General features: G+C 45.7%; 3 protein-coding genes and 2 long non-coding RNA genes across 10 annotated transcripts in view; 2 read left to right on the plus strand and 3 right to left on the minus strand.

The window, feature by feature from the left end:
• Positions 1 to 27: 27 nt before the first annotated feature.
• LOC147215724 (DNA damage-inducible transcript 4-like protein) lies at positions 28 to 1,230 on the minus strand. The gene is made up of 2 exons (XM_086178849.1): positions 958 to 1,230; positions 28 to 723 (listed from the first exon to the last, which is right to left on the minus strand). The coding sequence occupies exons 1-2, from the start codon at positions 1,133 to 1,135 to the stop codon at positions 287 to 289; spliced, it is 615 nt and encodes a 204-aa protein (XP_086034975.1). The 5' UTR covers positions 1,136 to 1,230; the 3' UTR covers positions 28 to 286.
• Positions 1,231 to 4,756: 3,526 nt separating this feature from the next.
• sting1 (stimulator of interferon response cGAMP interactor 1) lies at positions 4,757 to 11,968 on the minus strand. 3 transcript variants are annotated; one of them, XM_086178679.1, is made up of 7 exons: positions 11,151 to 11,449; positions 10,540 to 10,723; positions 10,081 to 10,189; positions 9,695 to 9,936; positions 8,577 to 8,763; positions 7,192 to 7,237; positions 4,757 to 5,486 (listed from the first exon to the last, which is right to left on the minus strand). In XM_086178679.1, the coding sequence occupies exons 1-7, from the start codon at positions 11,447 to 11,449 to the stop codon at positions 5,333 to 5,335; spliced, it is 1,221 nt and encodes a 406-aa protein (XP_086034805.1). In that variant the 3' UTR covers positions 4,757 to 5,332. The 3 variants fall into 3 exon arrangements, with proteins under 3 accessions (XP_086034805.1, XP_086034806.1, XP_086034804.1); XM_086178680.1 differs by lacking the exon at positions 4,757 to 5,486 and adding an exon at positions 11,863 to 11,968 and having other exon boundaries at positions 6,867 to 7,237; positions 11,151 to 11,377; XM_086178678.1 differs by lacking the exon at positions 4,757 to 5,486 and having other exon boundaries at positions 6,867 to 7,237.
• Positions 9,493 to 10,657, plus strand: LOC147215726 (uncharacterized). Its single transcript, XR_015109214.1, has 3 exons — positions 9,493 to 9,823; positions 10,161 to 10,274; positions 10,520 to 10,657. It is a non-coding gene; the product is annotated as an uncharacterized LOC147215726 (long non-coding RNA).
• A 1,318-nt stretch (positions 11,969 to 13,286) lies between the features above and the next one.
• ppp3cb (protein phosphatase 3, catalytic subunit, beta isozyme) overlaps positions 13,287 to 24,840 on the minus strand; it is a 30,778-nt gene continuing 19,224 nt past the window's right edge. For 2 of the 4 annotated variants that reach the window (XM_086178674.1, XM_086178675.1), the window contains exons 6-14: positions 22,971 to 23,110; positions 21,616 to 21,693; positions 20,513 to 20,607; positions 20,305 to 20,430; positions 19,973 to 20,050; positions 19,761 to 19,845; positions 18,248 to 18,345; positions 17,463 to 17,510; positions 13,287 to 15,437 (exon numbers count right to left, since the gene is read on the minus strand). In XM_086178674.1, the coding sequence (XP_086034800.1) occupies positions 15,259 to 15,437; positions 17,463 to 17,510; positions 18,248 to 18,345; positions 19,761 to 19,845; positions 19,973 to 20,050; positions 20,305 to 20,430; positions 20,513 to 20,607; positions 21,616 to 21,693; positions 22,971 to 23,110 (927 nt within the window). In that variant the 3' untranslated portion in view covers positions 13,287 to 15,258. The remainder of the gene's footprint in view (positions 15,438 to 17,462; positions 17,511 to 18,247; positions 18,346 to 19,760; positions 19,846 to 19,972; positions 20,051 to 20,304; positions 20,431 to 20,512; positions 20,608 to 21,615; positions 21,694 to 22,970; positions 23,111 to 24,840) is intronic. The other 2 variants (XM_086178676.1, XM_086178677.1) reach the window with 1 other exon arrangement.
• On the plus strand, positions 15,409 to 18,930 carry LOC147215728 (uncharacterized). The gene is made up of 3 exons (XR_015109213.1): positions 15,409 to 15,464; positions 15,659 to 15,791; positions 18,767 to 18,930. It is a non-coding gene; the product is annotated as an uncharacterized LOC147215728 (long non-coding RNA).

The raw sequence follows: 24,840 nt of genomic DNA on the forward strand, positions 1-24,840 counted from the left end.
GAAAAGACCAAGATTAATGAGAAATACTTCTTAAAAAGTGTAAAAAAATATTTATTTTATAAATACAGAACAAATCGGGAAATGGGCCGGCCCGTTTCCAGAAGGGAGTGTTTACAGTGTACGTTGAGCTATCAAGAAAACATCCGTGCAAAATGTAAGTAGTTGCATTGTTTACAAATGTCCAGTGGCTCAAAAAAACAAACTTTTCAAATGAAATTGAACAGAAGAGCTGATTCGTGCACGCTCATACACCCCTCTCTCTCTCCTACCAACAGAAAACAGGTTCTTAGTTGAAATCGTGGATGACGGGGCTGGCCGATGAGTAGAGCTTCCTCTTCACCAGCCTGTACTCCGGCCGCAGCTTCACCACCTTGTTTGCGTCGAAGATGTTCCTGAGCGACGGCCAGCCACCGTCTCCGTCCGTCTTGAGGATGACGGACATCTCGAAGGTCGGGGTGACGGCCGGGTCGGGCGAGATGCTGCCCAAGGACTTGAGGCCGTCCTTGCCCTCCACGTAGACCTCGATGGAGGCGCCCCGCAGCCCACAGGGCTCGTCGGCTGAGGACAGGGTCACGTCCTGGACGACCCTGGCGGTCATGTGGCGGGGCAGGAGAAGCACCTGGCAGTGGAGGGTGGAGGCCTTGGCCGCAGTCAGACAGCGCTCCATTTGCCTTATCACGGCTTGCTGCAGGACCCGCTCTTCATCTCTTTCCAGGTTGGCATCTGCACGAAAACAGTGAAATAAGACAGTGATGTGACTTCAGCTGACAATGAGCAATCTTGCTGCAGAAACTGGTTTCATTAAAAGAGCAGGGTGCAAGAGTCAGCAGGCCATCAGCTGATCACTGACATCAGCCCTTTGCGCTGCTCTTCCACCCAAATACGATCACTGTAGTTAAAAGAAGTGAATGAAAAGTTGCTCATGAGTTTTTGATTCAAATCTATGTAACCACTTACAGGGAGAACCGCCGTCCATCTCGTCGCCGCTCTCGACGCTCCCCCGCCGGGCGCCGCAGCTCTCTCTCCCCGGAGATGTCAGCTGGAACAAGTACTTTCCGATCATGTCGATGACGCTCTGTCGCTCCGGGGAGACTGGCGGTACGTGTCCGATGACCAAGGCCGCGGTATAGACCATCCTGCTTTCTGTTTCTCCGTCTCCGGTTTCTCCTCCGAGCGGCTCGACCGTGTTTTCTCCATGTATTGGTTCGAATGAGCTGCGCGGCCGGAAAGGGGAAGGCGAGAGCTTTTATAGCGGAGGCGCGCCGTTGCATCAGCCCGCGCGTGAGTGGGCGGGGCTTGAGGGGGAGAGGGGGAGGAGTCAATCGAGAACGTTCTATCTCACGCAACATGTCAGGGCATTACACCAAGAAGGCGTCCGGCTTGCGGTGGGGCCAACACCTCCGAGCGTCAAACCCGGCCAAAGTGTCGTATAATATCAAAATAAGTTCAAATCTAAACGAGAAAACTAATAAATTATACTCTGAAAATATCAGCAAAACTACGAGCAAAGTAATTCCGACATCACCTAGTTAAGTAAACACTTAACTAGCCTGTGTGTGTTGCATCACTCAAAAGTGAGACTTTTTGTTTTGGCGTATATCTGACATATATACTTACATTCTAATCAATTAAACATTTTAAACAAATCAATTATACTTTGGTGTTCTCAGGCAAAGCTACTATCCGAGCCGGCAAAACAATTTCAATCTTAGCTGGCTGACACAATACACGACTTGTAAACACACTAGCGAGCTAGCCTGTGTTGATTGCATCACTTAAAAGTTGGAATTACTGCTTTGGTGTTTATTTGACATACCACATTCATACAGACAACTAAATAATGCTTTGAGAATCTCAGGTACAACTACTTTCTGTGGTATCAAAAAATGTTTTTTTTTTTGTTAGCTAGTATTACTTTTAAGTGATGCAATGAAACAGCATGTTTACATGTCATGTTTTGTCATGTAATTTTGATATTAGCTAGCTTGCTAACACAATGAAAGATAGTTAGGGTGTTTACATGTCATATATTGTGTCCCTTAAAAGTGAGAATTATTTGTTTTTTCACTATTTTCTGTATATCGGACATACCGACGGTTGGTAAGAGTCATGGAGTACATATCTTTGTAAATTCTAACGTTTAATAAGATAAGATAAGAACGACTTTATTCATCTCGAAGGAAATTGTTGTGCCAGAGTTTCAAGTAAAACATAACAATAATAGATAATAGTAGCATAATAATATATAATAATAATAATTACAATATATGTGTAATAGCAGTATATATTACCCTCCAGGACCAATAAAGTATTTCTGATTCTGATATATTAACTTTATGTATGATACCACACATATGTATTTATTCATAACCAAATACATGTGTAAATGATACGTTTCAGCACCATTCACAAAAAGATATAATTAAAACTACAGACAAACGTTGTCAAACAAGTCACGAGAGCAATTTAAACAATGTGCCCTTTTTTCCCTTTGGACAGTTTGTCGTCAGCTGGATATTTAACCACGAAGTTCCTCAGAAAGCTGAAAGGGCAGTGTCTAAAGACCAAGGAGAGAGTAAATATGTCAAGCAGAGAGGGAAAACACCTCCCCAAAGACCTCGAGTGGATCTTCATAAACTCCGGTTGTGTAAGATTAGCCAGATTCAGCAAGTCTTTCACTACAGACACACTTTTATTCACTCTGTTCTCGGTTTGATAACTGGGATTGAACATGATGACTAACATGACTACTACTGCCAGCGTTTTTTCTTGCAAGGGGGAGAAATTTCCAGAATTAAGTAAGACTGAAGCAGACACTTACATACACACATGCACAGCAAGAACAGCAGGATTTTCATGAACAGTACAGATGCTAGAGCACTCCATCAGATCGGTTCCTCGTCCCGTGACACTCATGTCTGTAGATTTACTGATTTCAGCTAAAACCAGAGTGAAACCCTGGGATACTGTCCAGTCAACTGCTGAATCAAAATCCTCTCACATTTCACCCACAGATCATTTCTTGTATGTACTTTTGACAGTAAATCTTACTTTCGTATTCTCCCCTGCACAATATACTGCATTTGTGAGACTTTTCTTGTGTGTGTGTGAGGGTATGTGAGCACCTCAGGTCTTGACGTGGTATGCTTTACTCACAGGTGAGTAAGCCAGTCTGACACACACTGTGCAGACAAACACACACCTGGAAACTTTAGTCACTAAAAAAGCAATCTTAATTTTCCCAAGCAAACCTTGGCTGGCAGTTTTCAAGTTGCTGAAAATCAGAAAATATGTTCAGGAAATGTTGTGTTGCACTGAAACACCATTTCAGATTGCTCCGTTGATTTTTTTTTCCTGTGGCAGCGCCTCAAACAGAAACAGAACTGAATGTAATGTGACAGGAAAATGACCTGTGGAAGTAACGCCATAAATGTGCATGACATCAGAATCGGATATACTTGATTGATCCCAGAAATAAATAGGAAGAGATGTGGTAGAAGAAACCCCATAAATACACAGTTTTACGGTGTAATAAGAGAGTTATTGAAATAACGGTGTAAGTTATACTTTAACATACTTCCTGTAGTCTCCCACTGCTGTTGCCTTCATGACGTGAGCACTTACGCTAAAGAGGAAGGTAGATTTGCTCCAGGTTAACCCCTTCTCCCTCTTAGTCACCTCCTCTGGAGACGTTCTCGCTTCGATAGTATATTCGACATAGTCGGCTGCAGCAGTCGCAAGAAGGAAGTGTTTTTCTGCAGAAATACAAGGGAATTTCAGCACGTAGTGACTTGATACTTACTGGCTGCCAAGACCATTCTGCAAATCATCTGCTCATTTCACTTCCTTCTCTTACGTGTAATCCGCCATCCTGGGCTGACATCAGTTTTTAACAAATAAAAATAGCCCAGCTGCTTTTTTGGCAAAACAGTAATACAATATAAAACTGCATCAAATATAGTTGTGATTGCGTTTTGCCACCAGTTATATATACAGTATGTACATACATATATAATTCAATTTTTCTTTTTTTTTTTTTGACAAAACATTAGGTCATGGGACGTCATTTACCTTCTCGTTTTATTTCCACCAACCAGTTGGGAAACTATATTTTGAAATATGAAAAACATTTGTATAAATTGCGTGTTATCCTTAGTGAGCCAGCAGCTTGCAATGATCCTCAAACTGCTCTGACGTTTTTTTTTTTTTCAAGCCAATGAAAGAAATCTATTCTGATGAGCTGCGACGGCTCTTATTCATTGTGAACGCTGTCACAAGGCAGTAGCCGTCATCCAACCGTGTCCGTCAGCTGATCTCAGCTGTCCAGAATGTCGTGTTTGGTGGAGAACAGGACAGACCTGTCTCGGTATTCCCTCGTAGCTTCATGACAACGCGTCAAGTGTCTGTCCTTGACTCTATGACAGTCCTTATCAAACGAGTCACGTGGCCAGACAAAAGATCATATCAATACTCCGATAGGAGACAAACTACTGTCTTGAACTGCCGTAATGTCGTACCGCTGTGAAAAAGGAGTTGTTTAAAGTCAACGTTAGAGTCAACTAAATCACCCAAAGGTTAATCGCCGTGAAGTTTAGAAACGTTTCCACGGTGAGTGGTGGACAGACAGAAACCGAAAATCAAACAAATGTTGCAAAGGCTAAAAAAAAACCCTTGTCCAAACAATTCGGCGAGTGTGTGTTGGAAATCTCCGGCCCCATCTGTCAGCAGTGAAAACTTGAAAGAGTCATAAGGTTGACCTTTGGTGTCGCGACACTGACGTCACAACCCACATTCAAACCAAATATCACCGTTTGAACAATGTCCAGAGTCATCTGAGAGCCTCTTTGGAAGGGAACTGACCAGAAAAAAAAAACTCACACTGTGCGATCTGTAAGCTTTTAATATAAGCCAAAGTAGACGTAGTTACCGTACATCGATCGGAGCCTGAGAAACAATACCTGACGTCCATCTCTGCTTGAATATGAGTCGTCTTCCTGAAAATATAACTGAAGATGCATCACGGTTAAGGTTCAGGGATGTCGTGAAACTGGTCTAATTTGCCGGATGGGGCGTAGGTGGAGGTGGTGCCCCGGTTCATTCATGACAAATGGCCCGGTGGAAAACTCCGATCGCTCGGAAAACAAGGAGCCACTGTGGTTTCAGAAAGAGAAACCTGGTTTTGTTTGTCCAGATTACAGTTATCTGCGGAGAGAAGCGTGAACGTGAATTATCTCCTCCAGTTGCGTGAACTGCGAACCGTCGAATTTCCAGAGGCCGGTTCCTGCACGGCGCCGGTGAGGAGGAAACAATGCGCCATTGTTTCAGGGCTGTGTTATAAACCGTTGGAACAAGCGGCGTGCAGTCCCCTGGTCGTAATGCTGAGTGGTTTTGGACCAGATCCCGCTGTCCTCCTTCTCACCCTGGCTTTGTCAGAGGCAGGCCGAGAGAAAGGCCGTCTGATGCAACCTCGCACAGCGCTTTCAACTCTGATGAGCAGATAAACAGGTGTGCTGTCAGGCGTCTTGCAGTGTGACTTTTGTTTATAGAGTCTTAACATGTTGCGGATGGCGACAGCTCTTATTTCCCACATCTACGCTTCTGTTACGGTGAATTTACGTTTTGTTTTTATTAGGAGTGAGCGATATCATATTTTATCTCTGACTTTTGAAAATCTCCTTGAAAAGTACCCAGTGGTGTATTAAGTTTAAGATGCAAAGAAAACAAATATGTATATATGTACGACCGTGGTACGACCGTATCCAGATTAATAAACTTTATAAAATAAACTAAACAAATCATGTAACGTGTTTGTAAGAGTGGAGGTGAACTGTTTCACTGCCACAGGTTAAACGTTAATTCGCCGTTAAGTTGTTCAAAGAACTCTGATTGCAGAGTTTGACATGGTATTTTCTGTCTGATATTCCTTTATCGGTGAAAAACGAGAATATACTAGTATAAAGAAATAGGTCAACTCTCTGTGGGCGTGTTGGTTTTCTCACTAAAACTAAAATCAAGGGAGTCCTGACCGGACTCGTATCTGCGCTACTCCCGCTTTCAGAATGAAAAGTTTCTTTTCTGCCGTAACGTTACCTAACCTTTCATCAGCCTCCCACCTGGCTGATCCCATTGGCTGATCCGCCGCCTTTGTTCAAGTTCCGCTTACGTTTAGCGACAAGAAGAACGGCTTCCGTCTCGGATTGAGTCGGACTCGTACCATCCCCACTGGATTCCGAAAAAATGAAACTGGAGTCTACGTTTACAGTCGCTGAATGAAATCTCAAGGCCAATTTCATGATGTTTTCGATCCAAAATACGCCACCTCTTTGTTTCAACCCTCGATGCAATGAGACATGACGCCATGTTTTGTCATCATATGACGTAATAGCGTTATGTAATGACCAGAAGGGTTTTAAGGGTGATATATAGGAGCCTTGAACTAAATTATGGATAATGAGCTGATATTGATTATTGTGTTCTTGTGTTGCTTGTTATTTTGTGTTTGTTTCCCTTTATATTGATTGATTGAAAGCTAATTGATTGGTAGCAATGAAGTACTCGATTATCTACAAGCCTGTAAGTTGCTGCACGTTGTCGTCGACGGCAATTTATATGTTCTGATCGCTGTTATTTCCGGTGTTGTTTTATTCTGCATGTCATCTGGAGTTTGTTCTCTTTTCTTTGCCATGAATCTACGAAACGGACATCTTCAAACTCAGCGACTCTTTTGGTAGCTCGTCAATCGATTGTCAGGACCTCTCTCGGCCTCGCAGCCACATGAATCTTCCTCACCCACGTGCACTGAACAGATGACGTACTGCGAAATATCACCGTGCATTCAGAAGCAGATGACAATCGGAATAGCGGCATCAAAATGATATTTATTGTGGCACGATTGTTTTGAAATTCGGAGAATGAAGAGAAACGTCTCGGTTGAATCTGGTTTCAATCCAAGGTGAGTGACAGAGGCTGGATTCAAGTTTCAAAAACAAATATTCGCCATCTAATGCCTTCATTGAACGTCTCCTGGTCTAAATATTTTAGCTGTTCTCCTTGAGGGATTGGGGTTTGTCCAGGCTGAACATGAGCGTGGGATCGGTGCTCATCGGAGGTATGTGCTGGTGGTTGTGCGCCATCTCCTGCTGAGGGGTGGGACAGAGGTAGAACTCTTCCTTCTCCTGCTGTTTCAAGTACCTGAGGATGGCCTTGGACAGGAAGTGAGGGTCGTCCACGCATTTGTCTGGAAGAGGAGATGGTGAGACCTTTCATCAGCTCGTCTCTCATTGTCATGGGTATTTATCTGCATCAAATGTAATCTTTCATCCTCCGACTTGGTGATGATACAAGTGATATGACAGTGATATCACAGACAGTGGACTGTTTACATTTTTATTCTATTCCACATATCAACTTGCACATCCAAATTATTTTTATTTTGTCTTTTCCCAATTTACTCCTACATCTTCTGCAACAGCATAGGTAGATTTTCATTGCACAGAGAAACACGTTTCCTGACAGCGCAAATGAAAGGAAACACTTTGAATCCCGTTTAATTTTTTTTTTTTTTTTTGCAGAAAAAAAACTCACAAATGCATTTATCTGACTGCCGCATAAATGATTACATCTATAATGACTGCTGCGCTGCAAGGGGAACCAACATAGAGGACTTTCTCTCGACAAATCAGTGAATTTCTAACTTTAAAACTCTGGGTTTTTCCAGGGATGAAATGAAGAATATTTTCGTAAATTTGAAAAAAAAAAACATTAGTTCACTTTCTAAATAATTATCACTTAAGTATTTGTTTCTGCATCCGCATTTATTGGACTTTTTGGTGATCAGACCTGTGTCTGACAGCCAGGCCAGAAGGGGGTGCTAAAGCCCCACGCTACTCTGTGGAGCACGGACTTCGTCAACAACTGGGATCATAAAGCATCACAACAGTCTCACTTTTAGAAGATAACTTCTGCAGTTGGGAACACGCCGTCACTGACGTGTCTCCCAACCTCTGCTCAGCCATGAAAACCCCATGAATAGGTGAGTAAGTGAATTCTTCGTTTAAAACAAACCTTCAAATGAAAGGAAGCTGAGACGGCACCACGGATCGGATCTTTTGTCACAACTGCTTACTAATTTCATGAGGATTTTGTTTTTCGTTGATTTTACCTGTCCTTTGGTCCCCACAGCCAATCATCTAACCCTTTCCTCTGCATCCTCTCCCATCACACCAACTAACTTCCTCCTCTCCTTACCCGACCCCTCCGTTACCCGGTAGGGTCACGGCCGCCGCCGCCGCCAGCGGTCGCTGCTAACCTGTGCCTCATGAAAGTCATACGCTTGATTTGCATGTTATTTTCCCGGCACAGGTTCATTTTGGGGAATTGAAAGTCAATTAACTCATGGTGTTGAAAACAATCCCCTAAACAGACATCGTGAACGACTGTGACTTATATTTAGGCACGAACAGAAAGCAGAAAGCGCTTACATTACAATTAAATCTATAAACAAAGCAATACTGTGGACGAGTTCACAACCAAAACTATGGAATACACACACACACATGGCGTTGTGCTCGTCCTACCGGGCAGGAGGACAAGTGTGTAATGGTTGCGACACTCCAGCGAGCTCTCCAAAATGTCCCGCAGTGTTGTGTAGAACAGCAGGGCCTGCTGCCTGCGCTCCTGCGCCCCCAAACCAGCGTTGCTCTCGTGGGACATGTTGTACAGTGTCAGTAGAGGAGTGGCGTATTCCAGCACGCACTCATGGGCCTGCAGGAACACACACACACACACACACACACACACACACACACACACGGACACATCAGGCCTCATTGCAAATCTTCTCTTGGCCGCTGATCATATTTGTTCCTGTATTTAGACACCAACAACAAATACAACCTGTCTGTTAAAAAGGCGGTGCACATCTCAGCATCGGTAAGAATGATATGTCCAAAACCCAAAGGTGAAGAATTCTTTGCGTGAACCATCCGAAACACTTATAGGGAATCCCACATTTTGTTTCGTCTTTCAAGCATCACTCTTCATTCCAGATTCTGCTGGAAAATTGCACGAGTTCACTCCCCTCCGTCTTTTTCTGCACTTTCTCTCTGACATTCAGATCATTTGCAGTTTTTATTGATTCTCAGAAATAAGCGTTGGATTGATTGTAAGGGAAGTCACTAAATATAAACATTCGTTTGCTCTTGGAGTAAAAGACCTCGCCGCCGCCGCTGGTTGTCCTTTCCCGTCTCTGTATGGACGCTAACTGCTACGTGCTATTTTTGACGTTGTATGAAAACAAAGACGGCTCCGGTTCTTGAGGAGAACAATCTGCAGAAGATTTGCCTCATCAAACAATCTGAATGCGGGGCAGAGTGGCATCTGAAGCGAGCGGCGTGAAAGGCCCCGCAGGTCACTTTGCTGCGACACCGTCTGATCTCCTCCGCGGCGTTCACTCTCCCGACGCTATCTGCTTCCTTGCCGCCGTTTCGCATTATCTTTCATCGATTTCGGGGATTATCTCCTTATCTTCTGCCTGTCTCGCCCAATGTGATTTTCCCGCAGAATTCCAGGTGTTGTCTCACATCTCGCTTGTTTTTACACTTTTTATTTTATGTTTTTTTGAAATCCTGGATAAAATTATTCACAGAACTTTCTTTTTTTTTTTGTTGCCCCGCACACGTTTTTCCTCACCTACCTTCTGATTTTCATCCATCACCATGTAGATGCTGTGCTTGTAGACCCGTCCCATGACCCCCGCCCTGTTGATCTCGTTGTTGGGGAGGTTGTCATAGAAACGGATGTTGCTGTCTTCCTCCTCCAGCTTGTGAGTGATATTGGCGTCGAGAGGCACCAGGATGAAGAGTCTCCTGGAGGTCCAGCCCATACATTTACTCAGCTGTTGTCTCGCCTTAAAAGCGGTGATGGAATCGTCCAACCCTGAGAACACACAAACACACACACACACACACACACACACACAGAATTCACTCACACAAGCACCTTGAAATGTAGAATCTACAGAAGCAGTTTTATGTCTTGAGGTGTTTGCATATGTGTGTGTGTGTGTGTGATGGCACTGACGCGGAAGCACTAGCCGTAAGTAGCCCAGATAGAAGGACCAGGCCAGGCCGTGGGCCACGTTCATCTTCCTCCTCTCGCAGGTGTCCAGCAGCTCCACCTCGGACGGACCCTGCAGCGGAGCACAAGGAGGTCACCACACCTGGAGAAAGCATCTCTGCACACAAGCCGCCCTTTCTAACACTCCTATATCTATGGTATGGATATATAAAGAATTCATATTCATATTTAAATGGAATTACGGCAAGTTCTTTGACATTTTTGAGTGCCTTTTAATGAATTTCTTTTAAGAGTTTTTCACGCTATCGCTTGATCGGTTTGCTGCTCCGTTTTCAGTAACTTATCTGATTTTTGTCAGATTCTCCAATTTGGAATACCGTTCCTCAGCCGACACGCGTTCGTATGGATTTAATCTAATATTCATTTGTGTATTTTTGTGCAGTGAGAAAGATCCGGTGTCACCAGGAGCCCCAGGGTCTTCAGCAGGCCGTACTGCCCGGAGGCCAGGAGGATGAGGATCCAGCCGCCCGGCGGCAGAGCGGCTTCGTCGCGGTAGAGCAGAAATGCCGACAGCCCTGCGGCCAGAAGGGTCTCCATCTTCCAGCCACAAGCCTGCAGGACACTGCCGGGCACACCGCCTCTATACCTGGTCACACACAAATCAGAATAATATGGCAGACCGTAATATACAGTCAATACAAACATGGCTGATAACACGTGTGCCCCCCCCCCCCAATTAAGAAAAAAATATAAAATGTACTCATGTATTTCTTCTTACAGTAGAGAAAAGTCCTTTTTTAACTTATATTGATGAGTCAAAATGTAAATATGAACCCGCAAGAAATCACATCTTACTCATTTGAATTTTGGTTTAATTTTTTTTTTTTTTTTTTTTTTTATGTTTGGTTTCACATTTCTACATTTCAAGTCATGTCAAGGCTTATTTGACTTTGGATATTCTTCTCAACCGCTTCAGGGCATTGGAGGTGGGAGGCGGGCATTTGATTTGAAGGGTGTGTTGTGAGAAGATCACACACACACACACACACACACACACACACGTTTCTCCTCACCTTGTATTCTTATGGTTCAGCATCTCCTCAACCAGCAGAAACAGTCCATTCACCAGCGGGCCGAGGGTCAGGATGAGCGTCACCATGGCAACCAAGCCAAATAACCTTTCGGGACACTGGAACGCGATGCCTCCTGTCGTCATGGCAGCCGTGGCCGCAGCGAGCATCTTGGGCAAACTCCCACGGGGCTTTGGGACCAGAGCTTCCTGGTCTCTGAGGCACTGCATCTGTGTGTGTGTGTGTGTGTGTGTGTGTGTGAGAGAGAGAGAGACAGAAAGAGAGGGGCGGGCAGCCACCATTCCTGTCAGGATGTGCTGATCCCACGTGGAAGAGGCGTTCAAGATCCTTCCTGGGAGTTGAGGAACCTTCTAGACACCGTGTCGCATTCAAGGTATTAAACTCAGACAACTATTCATCCCGGTGAATCCGGCTCGGGTGATTTATACCTTTGTTTCCCTCTGTAGTTTTTGGTTGTAACTCTAGAGAGAAACTTAGCAAGAAACGCACTGTGAGAGAAAAAGAGGGGTTTTCCAAAAGATAGAACAGATGGATATGTTCCCTCCACCTCCCGTAAAACAAATAAAGGCAGTCACACTCACTCATACACACACAAAGGAAGCAGGAAACCCTGACGCTTGGAAGAATCCGCTTAACTTCAGTCAGTGTTCGCCTTCAAGGGAGTTGGGGAAAAAAAAAGAACACCTCCACTCACCTTGGTTTGTTCTTGAGGTTTTCCAACAAAATGAAGCTATGCTTTCTCCTCTGCCGTAGACCTCGCTCTCTCTCTCTCTCTCTCTCTCTGCAGATCTGTGTCTTTCTGTTTTCAGTTTCTGTTCAGTTGAAATGTGCATTCCACCTTTGGGGGTGGTCACAAATACCCGCGACCGCAGCATGTTTTCATCATTGTGAGAGTTGAAAAAGAACTTTAACGGTGCATAGTGAACAAAAAAAAAAAAGGATATTTCTATTCTTTTTTTACAGTGTCACAGCAAATAACTGCCATTTGAAACCTGCAAGTCATGCTGGATGAGATGGCGGTGCGAGCGTGAAGATTGAAGGAGACCCCGGCTGCGATCAGGCAAGGGGCCGAATTAGGAGTTACCGCCGGATTGTGCCTTTGCCCAGAAGGGAAATGATATTCTGACTTCTTGGATGAACTTTTTGTCCTGGACACGTCTCTGCGTTCTGCTTGCGCACACATTTTCGCTTCCTTGTGAACGGGTCATGATCAGGAAGAGAAAAGCCCCCAATGTTTCAGAGCACATTCCCCCCAAATGATGGACACTGGAGGGACAATTGTCTTCTGAGAGACTATATCATCATCATCATACGTCAATTTACCACTATTTGATCATTTGGCACGGATGATGCTTTTTCCTTGGAAAATGAGCGTTCGTACCTGTGGTGTTAGACGCCTATATTCGGTAACTAAATGAAACGTGATGCCGTTAAATGCACAAAATATTTTTCCTTTATTTATTTACCCTCGTATCCATTTCCCTTTTTTATTTACGTTGCTCTTCATTCATAACACGTGAAAATGTGTTGAGTATTTTTGATTTCATATAAAGGTATGTCAAAGTAAGCTGAAGAGAAGAAGGGCAGGGCAGCGGTTAGCGCCTCCTCCTCACAGCCAGAAGGATGGATTCCCAGTGTTCTCCCCCGTGTCTGCATGGGGTTCCTCAGGGTTCTCCGGGTTCCTCCCACAGTCCAAACACGTGCATGAGGTCCAGCGGAGAGCTGCTCGGACGTGTGAATGGTTGTTGGCCTCTACACGCGGCCCTGCGATTGACTGGTGGGATCGGCTGCAGGATAGGCGGTATAGAGAATGAATGATTGAGGGAAATTTGACAGACATCAATGCTAAAAATGAATTTTTCCAACTTGACTGCGCTGTTTTAGTCTCAGGTGATGAAAAAACGATGGCAGACTAAGTTAGAGGGGTTAAATAGTATTACTCCGTAACATCACATACTTTTATTTTTCTATTTTTATTTTATTTTTACGTATTCCCACCATCAATTCGGAAAAATAAAATAAAAATGTCCCTTTACACTCTCTGGCTAAAAATCCCCCCCCCTCAAAAAAAAAAAAAAAAAAAAAAAAAAAAATTAAATAAAGGCTCGGTATCCATACTAAAGGTTCATGCATATTTTATTCAAGAGTAAAAAAGTGGATCGTCCCATGGGGCATGCTTACAGTGTCAGTGACTGGGGAGTCAAACAGAGAGAGAGAAAGAGAGAGAAAGAATAACCGTGGCACAGTTTCTATGGCACAGGGTCTCCCAGGGGGTTCACCTCTCCCAAAGAAGCACAAGAAGATCAACCAAGGAGCAACGCAACATGAATAGCAACCAGCAGAGAGAGAGGGAAATAGAGAGAGAGAGAGAGAGAGAGAGAGAGAGCTTAAATATTAAGAATAACGTCCATAATAAATAGAATCATAAATATCAAATAACAAGAGGAATCAAGAATTATGATCAGTGAATACACTTTTTTTTTTCCTTTTAAATTGTGACAGCAAAACAACCATCTCGTCTGTTCAAATGTGTCTCGCCGCAAATTTTATCCATGCAATTCATGCTTTTTGGGCCGCCCGGATGTCTGTGCCTCTGTATATATTACGGTCATTCGTCGATGCTAGTTTAATGTTATTCATACTTATTGTTAAAAACAACTCCTGTACATGGACAAAAAACGGAGGGGGGGGAACGTGGACTCGACACTCTGGGAAAAAAAAAAAAGCGAACCGTCATTCTGTACAGCGGCCGAAAGAAGGCAGACACGGGAAGTGAAAAAGAAAAACATTGGGGAGGGGTATATTTATATATAACACAAAATGAATACAAAAAAATAAATATAATTAACATTATGTACAAAATAAATAATTATTCCTCAGTTCATTTATATCAGCAAGAAAAACAAGGAGGAGAAAGAAAAAAAAAAAAAAACCTACTATAGTGAAACACAGAGCACAAATATAATCTTCACATTATTATCAAAGAACTTAACCGTGCATGCACCGATGCGTTAATATAAATGCTTTACAAAGACCTTTATCTCCAGACTCCTTCCCGGCGTCCGGGCCGCCGCCGAGTCTGTTTCCTCTCTGGATATATTAGTCCCGCTCCGAAGGCCCGGCTGCACGGCCGGAGCGGAGGAGGGCGTACAAAGAGAACCGACAGAACGCGACTCTTACATTTTAACGTACGAGCATCCCGCCTCCTCCCTCCCTCCCTCCCTCCCTCCCACATCGCGACCTTATGAACCCGAACCAGGCCTTTTCCGGAGCGTGAACTGGCCTGAGATCAGCGGGATTGCGTGGATTTTCCGCCGGACGTCAGGTGGAGGCCGGGTGAGGTGCGGTGCTACAAAAGCATATGGGGTTCTCCTTCCCCGAAATAAAAAGGGCTCAGATTAGACCGTAGCTGAGATTATCGCCACACGTCTCCGGACACTCCTTGTAACATTCTTCACTGCAAAGGGAACCCCTTCTTCTTCTTCTTCTTCTTCTTTTTTTATATAAGACTGAATGGACATTTTCACGTGTTCGGTCCCCGTCCCGTTGTGGAAATACACAGGAGAAAGCCACTCCGCGTATCTTCAAATGCCGCCTCGGATCGCCGCAAACTTCACGCTACACGTTCCACCATGGCGCCCGGGTCACGGGGAGGAGGGAGGGGCCACATCCGTGGAACGGCGGCGCACAGCAGCTCCTCCTGACGTGCACGGGCGAGATCTCCCGTCACCTTTCCGCCTGTGGTGGCGCCCCGTGCGTGGAAGTGGTCGGTCTTTGAATCGAGGGGCCGAGCGGTTCGCGGAGAAACTCAGCCTTTTGGTGCAAAAGTCTGGGTACACTCATGCCTTTACATACAGCGATGGGGGAAGGGGAGATAATCGTGTGTGTGTGTGTGTGTGTGTGTGTGTGTGTTTGCAATGCTCGTTATATGTATATGTAATACTGTGTCCATGTCTGTGTGTACGTGTATGTGTGTGTGTGATGCATTTATCTTGTTTATATTTGTCTATGTACAGGTATCTATAAATATGGAACAACGTCAGTGCTCTAACTGCAGGTGTGTGTCCGGGCGTACGGCGTCGAGGGTCCATCACTGTATATTGCTGTTGCTGTCGGTCCCGTTGGGCTCGCCCATATTCATCCGGCCCATCGACAGCCCCACGCTGTTGACGGCGTCGCGCCGCGGCGGCATCCTCTCGTTGATCCGGTCCAGACCTTTGGCCTCCTCGAAGCTGCTGATCCGATGCTGTGGGGAGAAGCCTCGGATGGCTGCGGAGACGGGCAGACCAGTTAATAGTCAGTAAGACTTTTTACTTTTTCTGTCTTTCTTTATTTTTATTTTTCCTGATTCTCATCCATCTGAACCCGTGGTAGCTTTGAGCGAGAGCAGATCCCAATGCAATGCAAGTCAAAGGAGTGTGTTGGATTAGAATAGTAGTTTTAATTATATCTTCCTGCTTTGTTTTTTTTTTTTTTGTTTTTTTTTTTAGCTCCTTCAAGCTTTGGGTTCGGATGAACGGAAATAACCGCACATGGCGAGAAGTCTAATCTCCGTCATCGTCATCTGGGATTGGGAGTCCGAGACGGTACGGACCAGGCAGCGCTGCGCAGAAGCGGTCGTTTGTAAGTTTTTTACGCAAGCTTTACAAATGTCGGTTCCTTATAACAAAGAAATCAATGGTTGGACTCTGGGTTGACTTACCGCGCTGATTTTTAAACCTGCAAATCAGTTTAAGCAGACGTATAACTTTTCTCGGATAGAACCGCCGAACAGCCTGGATCTGCAGCCTCTTCCGTGATATCGGTGGTGAAAGAATAGTGGGAAATAGGAGTCACACTGCAGAAAAAACTGTTTTGGTCCCATCTGGGGACTTGTTGAAGCCTGTGCTGGCAAACTCATAGCAACGGAAACGCCTTAAGGGAAATAGTTTGATTTTCCGTGGCATCGAGTGGATACAAAAAACATGCAAAATGGTTCTGTGTTAACGTCGAAGATGTTTTGGTAAAGAAATCTGATGGAGTAAGATAAGCTATCTGGCATTTTAGGAGGTCTGGCGACTTGCGCTTGTGCTCGGGGCGCTGATACATTTCTAGGGGACGGCTAACGGACAGGCGGTTGACCTGAATAATAACCCCGCCATTAGCTACGACTCGGAGCCGGACGGAAAGATGGCGCAAAACAGTTTTGTGTGGAGCAAAGCTCCTGTCCTGATCAAGGATCAGCACGCCTTTTGAACAACATCCACTGTTTTATTAACCCTTAAACATGCACTTACTCACCAATAAGCCACTGCGTTACACAGCAGACACCCATCTAACACATCGAAATTACAAAAAAAAAAAAAAAAAAGCACGACGAAAGCCATAATTTATTTTTTTAAATTATGGAATGCAGTCGGTGTAAGATAGACAACGGTGAAGATACACACAAAGGACTAGACTTTGCTAAGACGTGCAGAGGAACCGCTGAGGCTCTTTTAAGGGAAATACAGAACATCCAACGCCATGACCACAATCTGTTCTGCGGCAAAGAAGGACCTGGGAGAGCTTCTGTCAGACGCGTACGGACCGCGTTAGATCGTATAAAAAAAAAACAAAAATGTCGCTGACGTGTTATCGGAGATTTGGAGGCCGGGACTGCGAAGAAGGATTTTCAAATCAATGTAACATTTCAGAGCTTCCCCGCGAGCTGGGGTCGCGAGTGTCGGGGTGTGGGATAAAACAGAAAATGTTTGTTTCTGATGTCTGCGCAAGGTTTCGCAATCTCAGGTGACCCTCTGCTCGGGGAGAAACAGATTGATCGCATGTTTAACGTCGACACAACCAGAGCGCCTTATTATACACAAAGAAAAACACGCCGGTTGGCCTCAACCGCCCCGCCCAACCACGTCCACTCCCGCTTCTTCTATGTGTGTGTGTGTGTGTGTGTGTGCGTGTGTACGGCAGGTTTTGCGAGTGCGTTAGGGTGTGGATTGTGTGATGAAGTGTTGTGGCAGAAAATGAAACTTAAAGTCGAATGTCACTTTTTTCTTTTTTTCGTAAGCTTGTGGTTCGATGCAGTGAGCGGCGGCGTGCGGATGGAGTTAGAAGAGCTCAGCGCTTTGTGTGTGTGTGTGTGTGTGTGGCGGGGGGGGGGGGGATCTATGAACTTATGAGCATGGATGGCTGAGAGACTAGCCATGCTGCTCACACACACGCACACACACACACACTAGCACAACCACACACTCACACGTGTGTGTATGTGAACAGATTCAAACACCCATACACACAGTGAGATGACTGGCATTTTACCTTCGGCGTCTTTAACTGTCTCGATGGCTTCTATGGCCTCAATGGTAGCTGAGGGATGGTCAAACAGAAAACAGGAGGAGAGGAAGAGAGAGGAGATGACACGATCCGAGAAGAAGAAGAAGGAGAAGAAGAAGAAGAAGAAGAAGAAGAAGAAGGAGGAGGAGAAAATAGGGGTGAAGACTGAAACATGCTTCTGTGCAGATGCTGGTAAAAGTCCGGGTCAGGGGTTGATCGTGGGTGTGACGACCGGCGGGGAGGCGGAACGTGAAACCGGTGTGACCGGCGAGATGGGCGCTGTCGGTCTGCAGGCGGGCTCCACTCCGGGAGTCTCCGGTGCAGGTGTGAAGGAAATTTGCAACACGCAACACCCACATGTCCTCAAAAGCATGTTTCAGGCTTGAATCATGTGAGGCCTGCGGCGCAGCGGAGGCTGTGGCGGCTCAGAGGGCACCTGGTGTTAGCGGTAGCTGGCACACACACACACACACACACACACACACACACACACACTGCTGTCTGTCCCTCGCTCATCTTCTACAGGAAAGCTGCTGAACCCTAGATTTCTCAGACACTCACGCAACCAGCCAGCGGGTTGTTAGTATCCTCTGAGGCGAGGTGGAGAGATGATGAGTCACAGGGCCGGGGGGATGACAGGAAGTAAAGAGCAGTTTAGGAGGAAGAGGAGGAGGAGATAAGGCTGCGTGTTTGCTATCCCTGTGTGAAGGTGTGTTTCACTGGGAGTGTGTGTGTGTGTGTGCGTGTGCGAACGTGGAGGAAACACTCACCGCTCTGCAGAGTCTGTTTGCCCCCGGACAGCACGCCGCTGGGCAGCATACCTGTGGGGGTCAGCCCCTTCAGGGTCAGCACGTTCTCACTCTCCTCCCTGCATTTGGGTGGAAAACAGAGAGCCGAGGATGAGAATAGGATGCCAGATAATGACGGTTTCAAATGTTCCCTTTCCAGAGAGTACGCTCCGCGTAAAAGTTTCGGGGACACACACACACCCGGCAGGGTGTTTACCGCCTTACGTCTCTTTGCGAAAACACAACACTTCCTCGGTGTTTGACAAAGCGTCCTGAATCAGACGTCACAGAATCGACCTCGGCGGAGCCATAAGTAACACCACTCGGCTGAAATTGCGGCGATTTACCGCAACAGCTACGCACTTGTCAAATCTGCTCCGCAATGACACAAAATGTGATTTATATATCACATATAATTTTATGATGTCATTTTAAACATCTTGGTTCTTGACAGGTCATTGCTAATCTTGTATTTTTCTCATTTTTGTTTCTTTTTACCAGTCTGTTCAGTGAGTCTTCACTGAAGGCAATTATCTGCCTCCTCTTCTCCTCCATCCATAAACCTCCTCAGGTCTTCCTCCAGACCTCCAACCTCAGCATCCTTCTTCCCAGATCTTCTCCATCCCTCCTCTGTCCACGTCTAAATCATCTCAGTGTGACTTTATCTCCAGAACATCTCCCCTGTGCCGTCCCTCTGTTGGACTCCTTCCACATCTTCATCTGTGCTGCCTCCCGTCTCCTCAGTGTTTCCAAATCCGACACCACGGCTGCTCTTCACCTCCATCCTCTCCAACTTTTCCTTTCATACTCTTTTTATCACCCCTGACACTTTTCCCCACCCTCACCCCTAAAACTCCTCTCGTAAATTCACTGAATTTTCCTGAAAGTCTCGGAAAAATGGCAGCATTTCAAAGACAGCATCGTCAATAATAAAGAGAAAATGAAGTACAGAAAGAGACAAATGTTTTTTTTTTTTTGTTTTTTTTTCCAATTATTTCTCATCAAATTCAGCAAATTTTGATAGAATAAATAAGTAATTTCCGGACTATAAGCCGCTACTTTTTTTTAAATCTATAGATTTTTTTTTCTTTAGGGTAACAAGCTTAACGCTGCCAAAACACTTAACCTCGTCGCATCCGACCAATGAAATTACCATGAAATTCTGAGGCCGTTTGAAAAAAGTTTCTGTATAAATGTCTCATGTTAGAACGTGACCACCTGCGGCTTATAGACGAGCTTGTCCTATATATGCACACATATATTTATTCATTTATTTTTAGCCGGTGCGGGTACTAATCAGGTGCGCTCAATAGTCGGAAAATACGGTAGGTTTGATTTTGCAGGTGAGAAACACATCTTTATGTGTGTGTGGCTGTGTCCAGTATGTGATTATTATTATTTTTTTTTCCATTCTCCGCTAAATAAGGGGGTGTTTATTATGGGACACATACTGTAGACACATAAACTCATTTCAATGACCCCGATGTGAACCTACCGTAGAACTGAGAACATTTTGGCCATCTTGCCAATGGCCCTGATCTTGTTCTTGATTACCTCTTTCCTGGCTGCCGCTGCGCTGGCTGTAAAAAAAAAAAAAAAAAACTTCCGTTGGGAAACGAATCAGTAACACCCGTCGCCCCCCCGTCTCACAGTGCGTTCGCACCAGGGGTCGTTTGCAGGTTTTTTTTTTTTGTTTTTTGTTTTTACCATCGTATATCTCGTCTCCGTCGTTCATGAGCTCGTCGTCGGAGCAGATGCTCAGGACGTTGACCAGCATCTCGGTCACTGCAGGAGAACGCAGAGACACGTAGACGCTTTAACCTGATGTGTAGCCAAGAACAAATCCGACTAAGCTCTGGCTTCCCATCACTCTCTAATCCTGTAAGTAGGGGCTGTCCACTTTTTTTAAGCTGATATAACAGCTGTGTATATAGAGAGGCACCGGGACAATAGTAAGCGAGATCTCCTTTCGGGCGATGGCGGCGCGCAAATCAATCCGCGTCATTATCGACCGAACGCGCGTGTGTTTTATACGATACCCTTTTCCCCCACGAAGGGTAGCGACCAAGTGAAGACGTCCATGAAATTCGGCAGCCAGTACGGGTGAGGGGAACAGTTGAACTGACGGATGTTCATCACGTTGTTTTCGTACTTCAGCACCGCGGCTGGGGAGATATGCACCGACACGTACGGACGTCACCAACGGGTTGATTTTTGCGACGGGTTAGTCGTTCGTGTGAGTCAAACCTTTGTTGTTGTAGACGTCCAGGTAGTTTGGAGCAGAGAAGATGGTGATGAGCGAAGGGAAACCGGTAGTCTGGCTCTTCCTGTACATACGATACCTGGGAGAGGAGAAACACACACACACACACACACACACGCACACACATGGCCCACGTTACAAACAAACCGTGGATTTGCAAAAAACGGAGATCTGAGAGCCTGCAGGAGGAGGAATCGCTGAATCGTGTGTTAGCGATCAGAAAATTGCAATTCATTCATTCATTATCTACCGCGCTTATCCTGCACGTGATTGGGCAAGAGGAGGGGTTCACCCTGGACCAATCACAGGGCCACAAATAACCTTTCACATGTCTGGACGATGTTTTGTACACAGAAAGGTCAGGGACCTTCTCGCCGTCATGCGTAAGCGCTAACCTCCACGCCGCCGCTGAGCCCCGTCGCAAAACAATGGGACGAAAAGTAAAAATCCGAGCGTACAAGAAAAACCTCAACATGAATCTATATCAATAAACACACATAAGTGTTCATTCAAGTGCATAATACAAATATAACAGTTGCTATTAGATAATGCTGTGCATTGAACCAATTGCAACTATGTCGTCATATATCGGGTACAAGATGATGGATCACATTAGCATCACATTAAGATCCGTAGCAGCCATTTCGGCTCTGCGGGATCCCTCCGCAACTTCCAGTCGAAAAAATATCGTCCAAATATAATCACAACCGTAGCGATAATATTTAAAGGTGTAACCTGTTAAAGTGGCGGGAGCCAGGAGCGTTTATCCAGATGACCCAGATGCATGACAAAAAAAAATGTTGCTAATGGCTTCAACAAACGGCGACGGAACACGAGCAGCGCCGCCTTAATTGCTGCATTATATTTAGAGGCTTTTCACCGAGATAACAGACGCCGGCGGTGGATTTAGGGGTCAGACATTGTGTTTTTGCCCCCAAAATAACGAGACAGTCGGCGTAAGCTTCGCCCGGAAAGTTCTGTAAGTTCTGCAACCTGCAGGTGTCTCTTGTTGCCCGTTTGGCGACCGGACCTGTCGAAATCAAGTCTCGTTGCCACAGGAAACAGATTTCGAAGATTTCGAGCTTACCCTGCATCCTGAGCTTCGTGCGCTCTGATAATGGACAGCAAGTTGTTTGTTTGTAAGAACTCACACACTGCGGGGTAACTAGGAGACAGAGAGAGAGAGGGGGGGGGGCAGAAAACATCTGGTGAATGCATCTGTGACGGAAAAAAAAATCCCCTCGGCGTGATGACGTGTTATCGTAGCGCGGTGGTGAGAGGGTGCGGCGAGAACATTTTGAAGGGTAAAAAAAAAAAAAAAGTTGCAAAACTGTTTTAAGTTGAGAGCAATTTTCTTGCGGGTCATCCATGATCAGAGCGGACACACACACACGATGGAGCGGGAGAAGTTTACTGCGTTATTGTTGATTAGTTTTGTTCACTTTTTGTAAAAAGGGAGGACCATTTGGACGTTTCTTGTATTTGACAGACGTCCCGAATGCGAAGATTTATTCAGTATCTTTGCTCATCTGACTCAGCTCTAACCAATGAGCCTCTAACGTTAACTTCTGCCAGTCCTGGATGGATGGCCCTGAAAAACTCTTCAAGTTATGCTAGATCCTGCAAAATTCTTGCAAAAATTAACCTTTTTTTTTCTTTAAACCCTTTGAAATCCTCCCCTCCGTATCTTCGAAGTTCTTCAGGCGGGCCGTCCTCTGGTCGTCTGATGTCGAGTCCGACGGAGAACAGCAGGGGGTATCAGTGAGCCCAGGAAGTGCCCGAAGGGGGCTGCTGGCCGTGCCGGCTAGTTAGCCCCCCGAAGCCGGATCGCCGGGTTAACCGGCAAATTCGCGAGGAAGCGCTAGGATTTACTTTCAGCACATATCCCTGCTTTTTCCTGCACTTTCCGTCCGTCTCTCACCTCCTCTCCCCACCAACCCTCCTACAACGTTGCCCTCCCTCTCCCTCTCACTGTATCTTAATATCATTCCCTATCTGGCAGGAGTAGCCTGTCGTCATAGCAACAGAACCGTGCAGTCTCCCCGGGGATTGTGGGATATCGTTTCATGCTGAAACAGAGCTGCACGCGTTAGTCAATGTGCCGTGTTTATGCGTTTGCTATTACGCTCAATGTGAATGTGTGTGTGTGTGTGTGTGTGTGTGTGTGTGTGTGTGTGTGTGTGTTTTCAGCCTCTTGCTAAAATCCCGGTGACGGTTATTGGATTTGGGATGGTGGTGTGACACACACACACACACATATCACTCGGAATGTGAAACTTATTAGATTTTTAAATGAAATTTCTTAAAAACGCCATTCCCGCACACACACACACACACACACACACACACTTCAGATTGCAAAGCGAAGCCGCCTGTGCCTCGGGTCGGGATTGTTTTTTGAAGGTATCTGCTTCACGCTCTGCTTTCGCTGCCGGTTCCTACCTGTAGAAGTAGGAGCAGCCTCGGACCGTGTTGTGGCCGAAGTACTCTTGGGTTTTCTCGTTGCCAAAGTCTTCCAGGGGATCCGCCCACAACAGGTCGCACATGGGCCCGAATGCTGGGGGCTCCTTGAATCGGTCCAACTAGGACACACACACACACACACACACACACACACACACACAGACACACACAAGCGGACAAGCAAGCGTATCGACATGAAGGACGTTAGACGGCATTTTTTTGGGAGTCCACGATAGGAAAAAGCAAACCCGCGGTACACATGTACACTATAGACCGTCTCCATGGCAACCCCTCACCACACAGGAGGGAGAAGATGTCACACCAGAAGATTCACCATGGAAACACACTGCCGTTTGGATGAGGAAGTGTGTTTCATCGTGTCTCTCTGCTCATGTGGACCTTTGTATGCAGTGTACACTGTGTGTATGCGTGTGTGTGTGTGTGTGTGTGTGTGTGTGTGTATGTAGGTCAATTGTTTCTTAGTATTTTCCTAAGAAGCGAAGCCGTGAGGAAAAGCCTCCGTCGTCTTTGGCCGCTTATCTACCGACGACGCGTCTTTTTAAAGAGGGGCCTTTTCAGTAACGTCCTGCTTTGGCATTTGAGTCGTAAAAAAATGCCAAATACCACAAACTGGAATGACACATCAAAACATTTTAACAGTTTTTTTTTCCATCCGCCACGCTTTCCGACAGTTAATACTAACGCACTGCTGGCAATGATGGGGGGGGATAGTAAGATTTCTTTCCTGATGTTGTGAAAGTAGCGTAATAACATGCGGCGACTGCTAACTTTTCTATCCGGTCAGGGGCCACCTGGAACCCGGGGTTACGAGTTGCAGTGGCGAGGGAATCGATCGATGCTCCGCGGAGCGAGGAGAGAAAAGCTCCGAAACAACAAGGCGGTGAGCGGCTGTGGTTTGATGACAGGAGGATACGTTTTCAAGCGGGGATGTTATCCCCCCCCCCCCCCCCCCCCCCCATCCCTTTCTGTGGGAGTTGCTGCAAAATAATACGACTTCAGAGTGCATCTTCCAGAGCTGGTGCACTTCTGACTTCTCAAAGGTTTGAAAAAAATCCACACACCAAGAGGGCTCCAAAAGTAATATTTTAGCATCCTAGCATGATAGTATAATTTTGTGTTCTTCAGGTGCTAAACAAATGTCTTTAACAGACTTTTTCAAACCTTTGTTTAGTCCGTATTTTTAATCCAGCACCCACCCCTACCTGGGCAGCGGATTTTTTTCTTTTTTCTCAACCACTTCTAACTTCTGCCAGTTACGTTTAGGTTAGCACACAGCTAATTGTCAAAATACCCCCTCCAAAAACTATATATAATCGTTCTTCTACACTTTCCAAGTGTTATTAGACTCAGTACCGCTTGTTCTGTCGTGCAAATTAATGCAGAAGAGTCTCTTTGGCCTATTGGTGTGCATCGCGTGAATGAAGCCAGTTTTTTTTTTTGCAACCGTGCTAATTGTTGATCCTAGATGCATCCACAGTGGCTGCAGGCGCCCGTGTCCCTTGCACGATGCAACCGGTCCTCCAGTGATCAACCTTAAAGCAGCACGTTCCGGGTTATAAAATGTCTTGTTTTCAGTGATATCACGCCAACTCAAATCCCTCCGAGTGTGTGTCTGTCATGCATTGGTCGTTCATCAACGGCGAGGGCGAAGCCCCGTTGTGCACGGCGACGTCAGATACAAGGCGTCACGATTGCCGGGTCCACCGGGCGGAGCAGACAGGTCATTACTCTCTAAAAATATAATATATACATTGCAACACGTCGCTTGATGGGTGACGAGTGTCCTGTGACGTTAGGTTACAGTCTGTTACCACGGCGACAAACGTCA

Source organism: Fistularia commersonii, chromosome 31 (assembly GCF_037954325.1).
Source record: "Fistularia commersonii isolate RoL2024-O1a breed Wild chromosome 31, RoL_Fcom_v1.0, whole genome shotgun sequence".
Classification (NCBI taxonomy): Eukaryota; Metazoa; Chordata; class Actinopteri; order Syngnathiformes; family Fistulariidae; genus Fistularia; species Fistularia commersonii.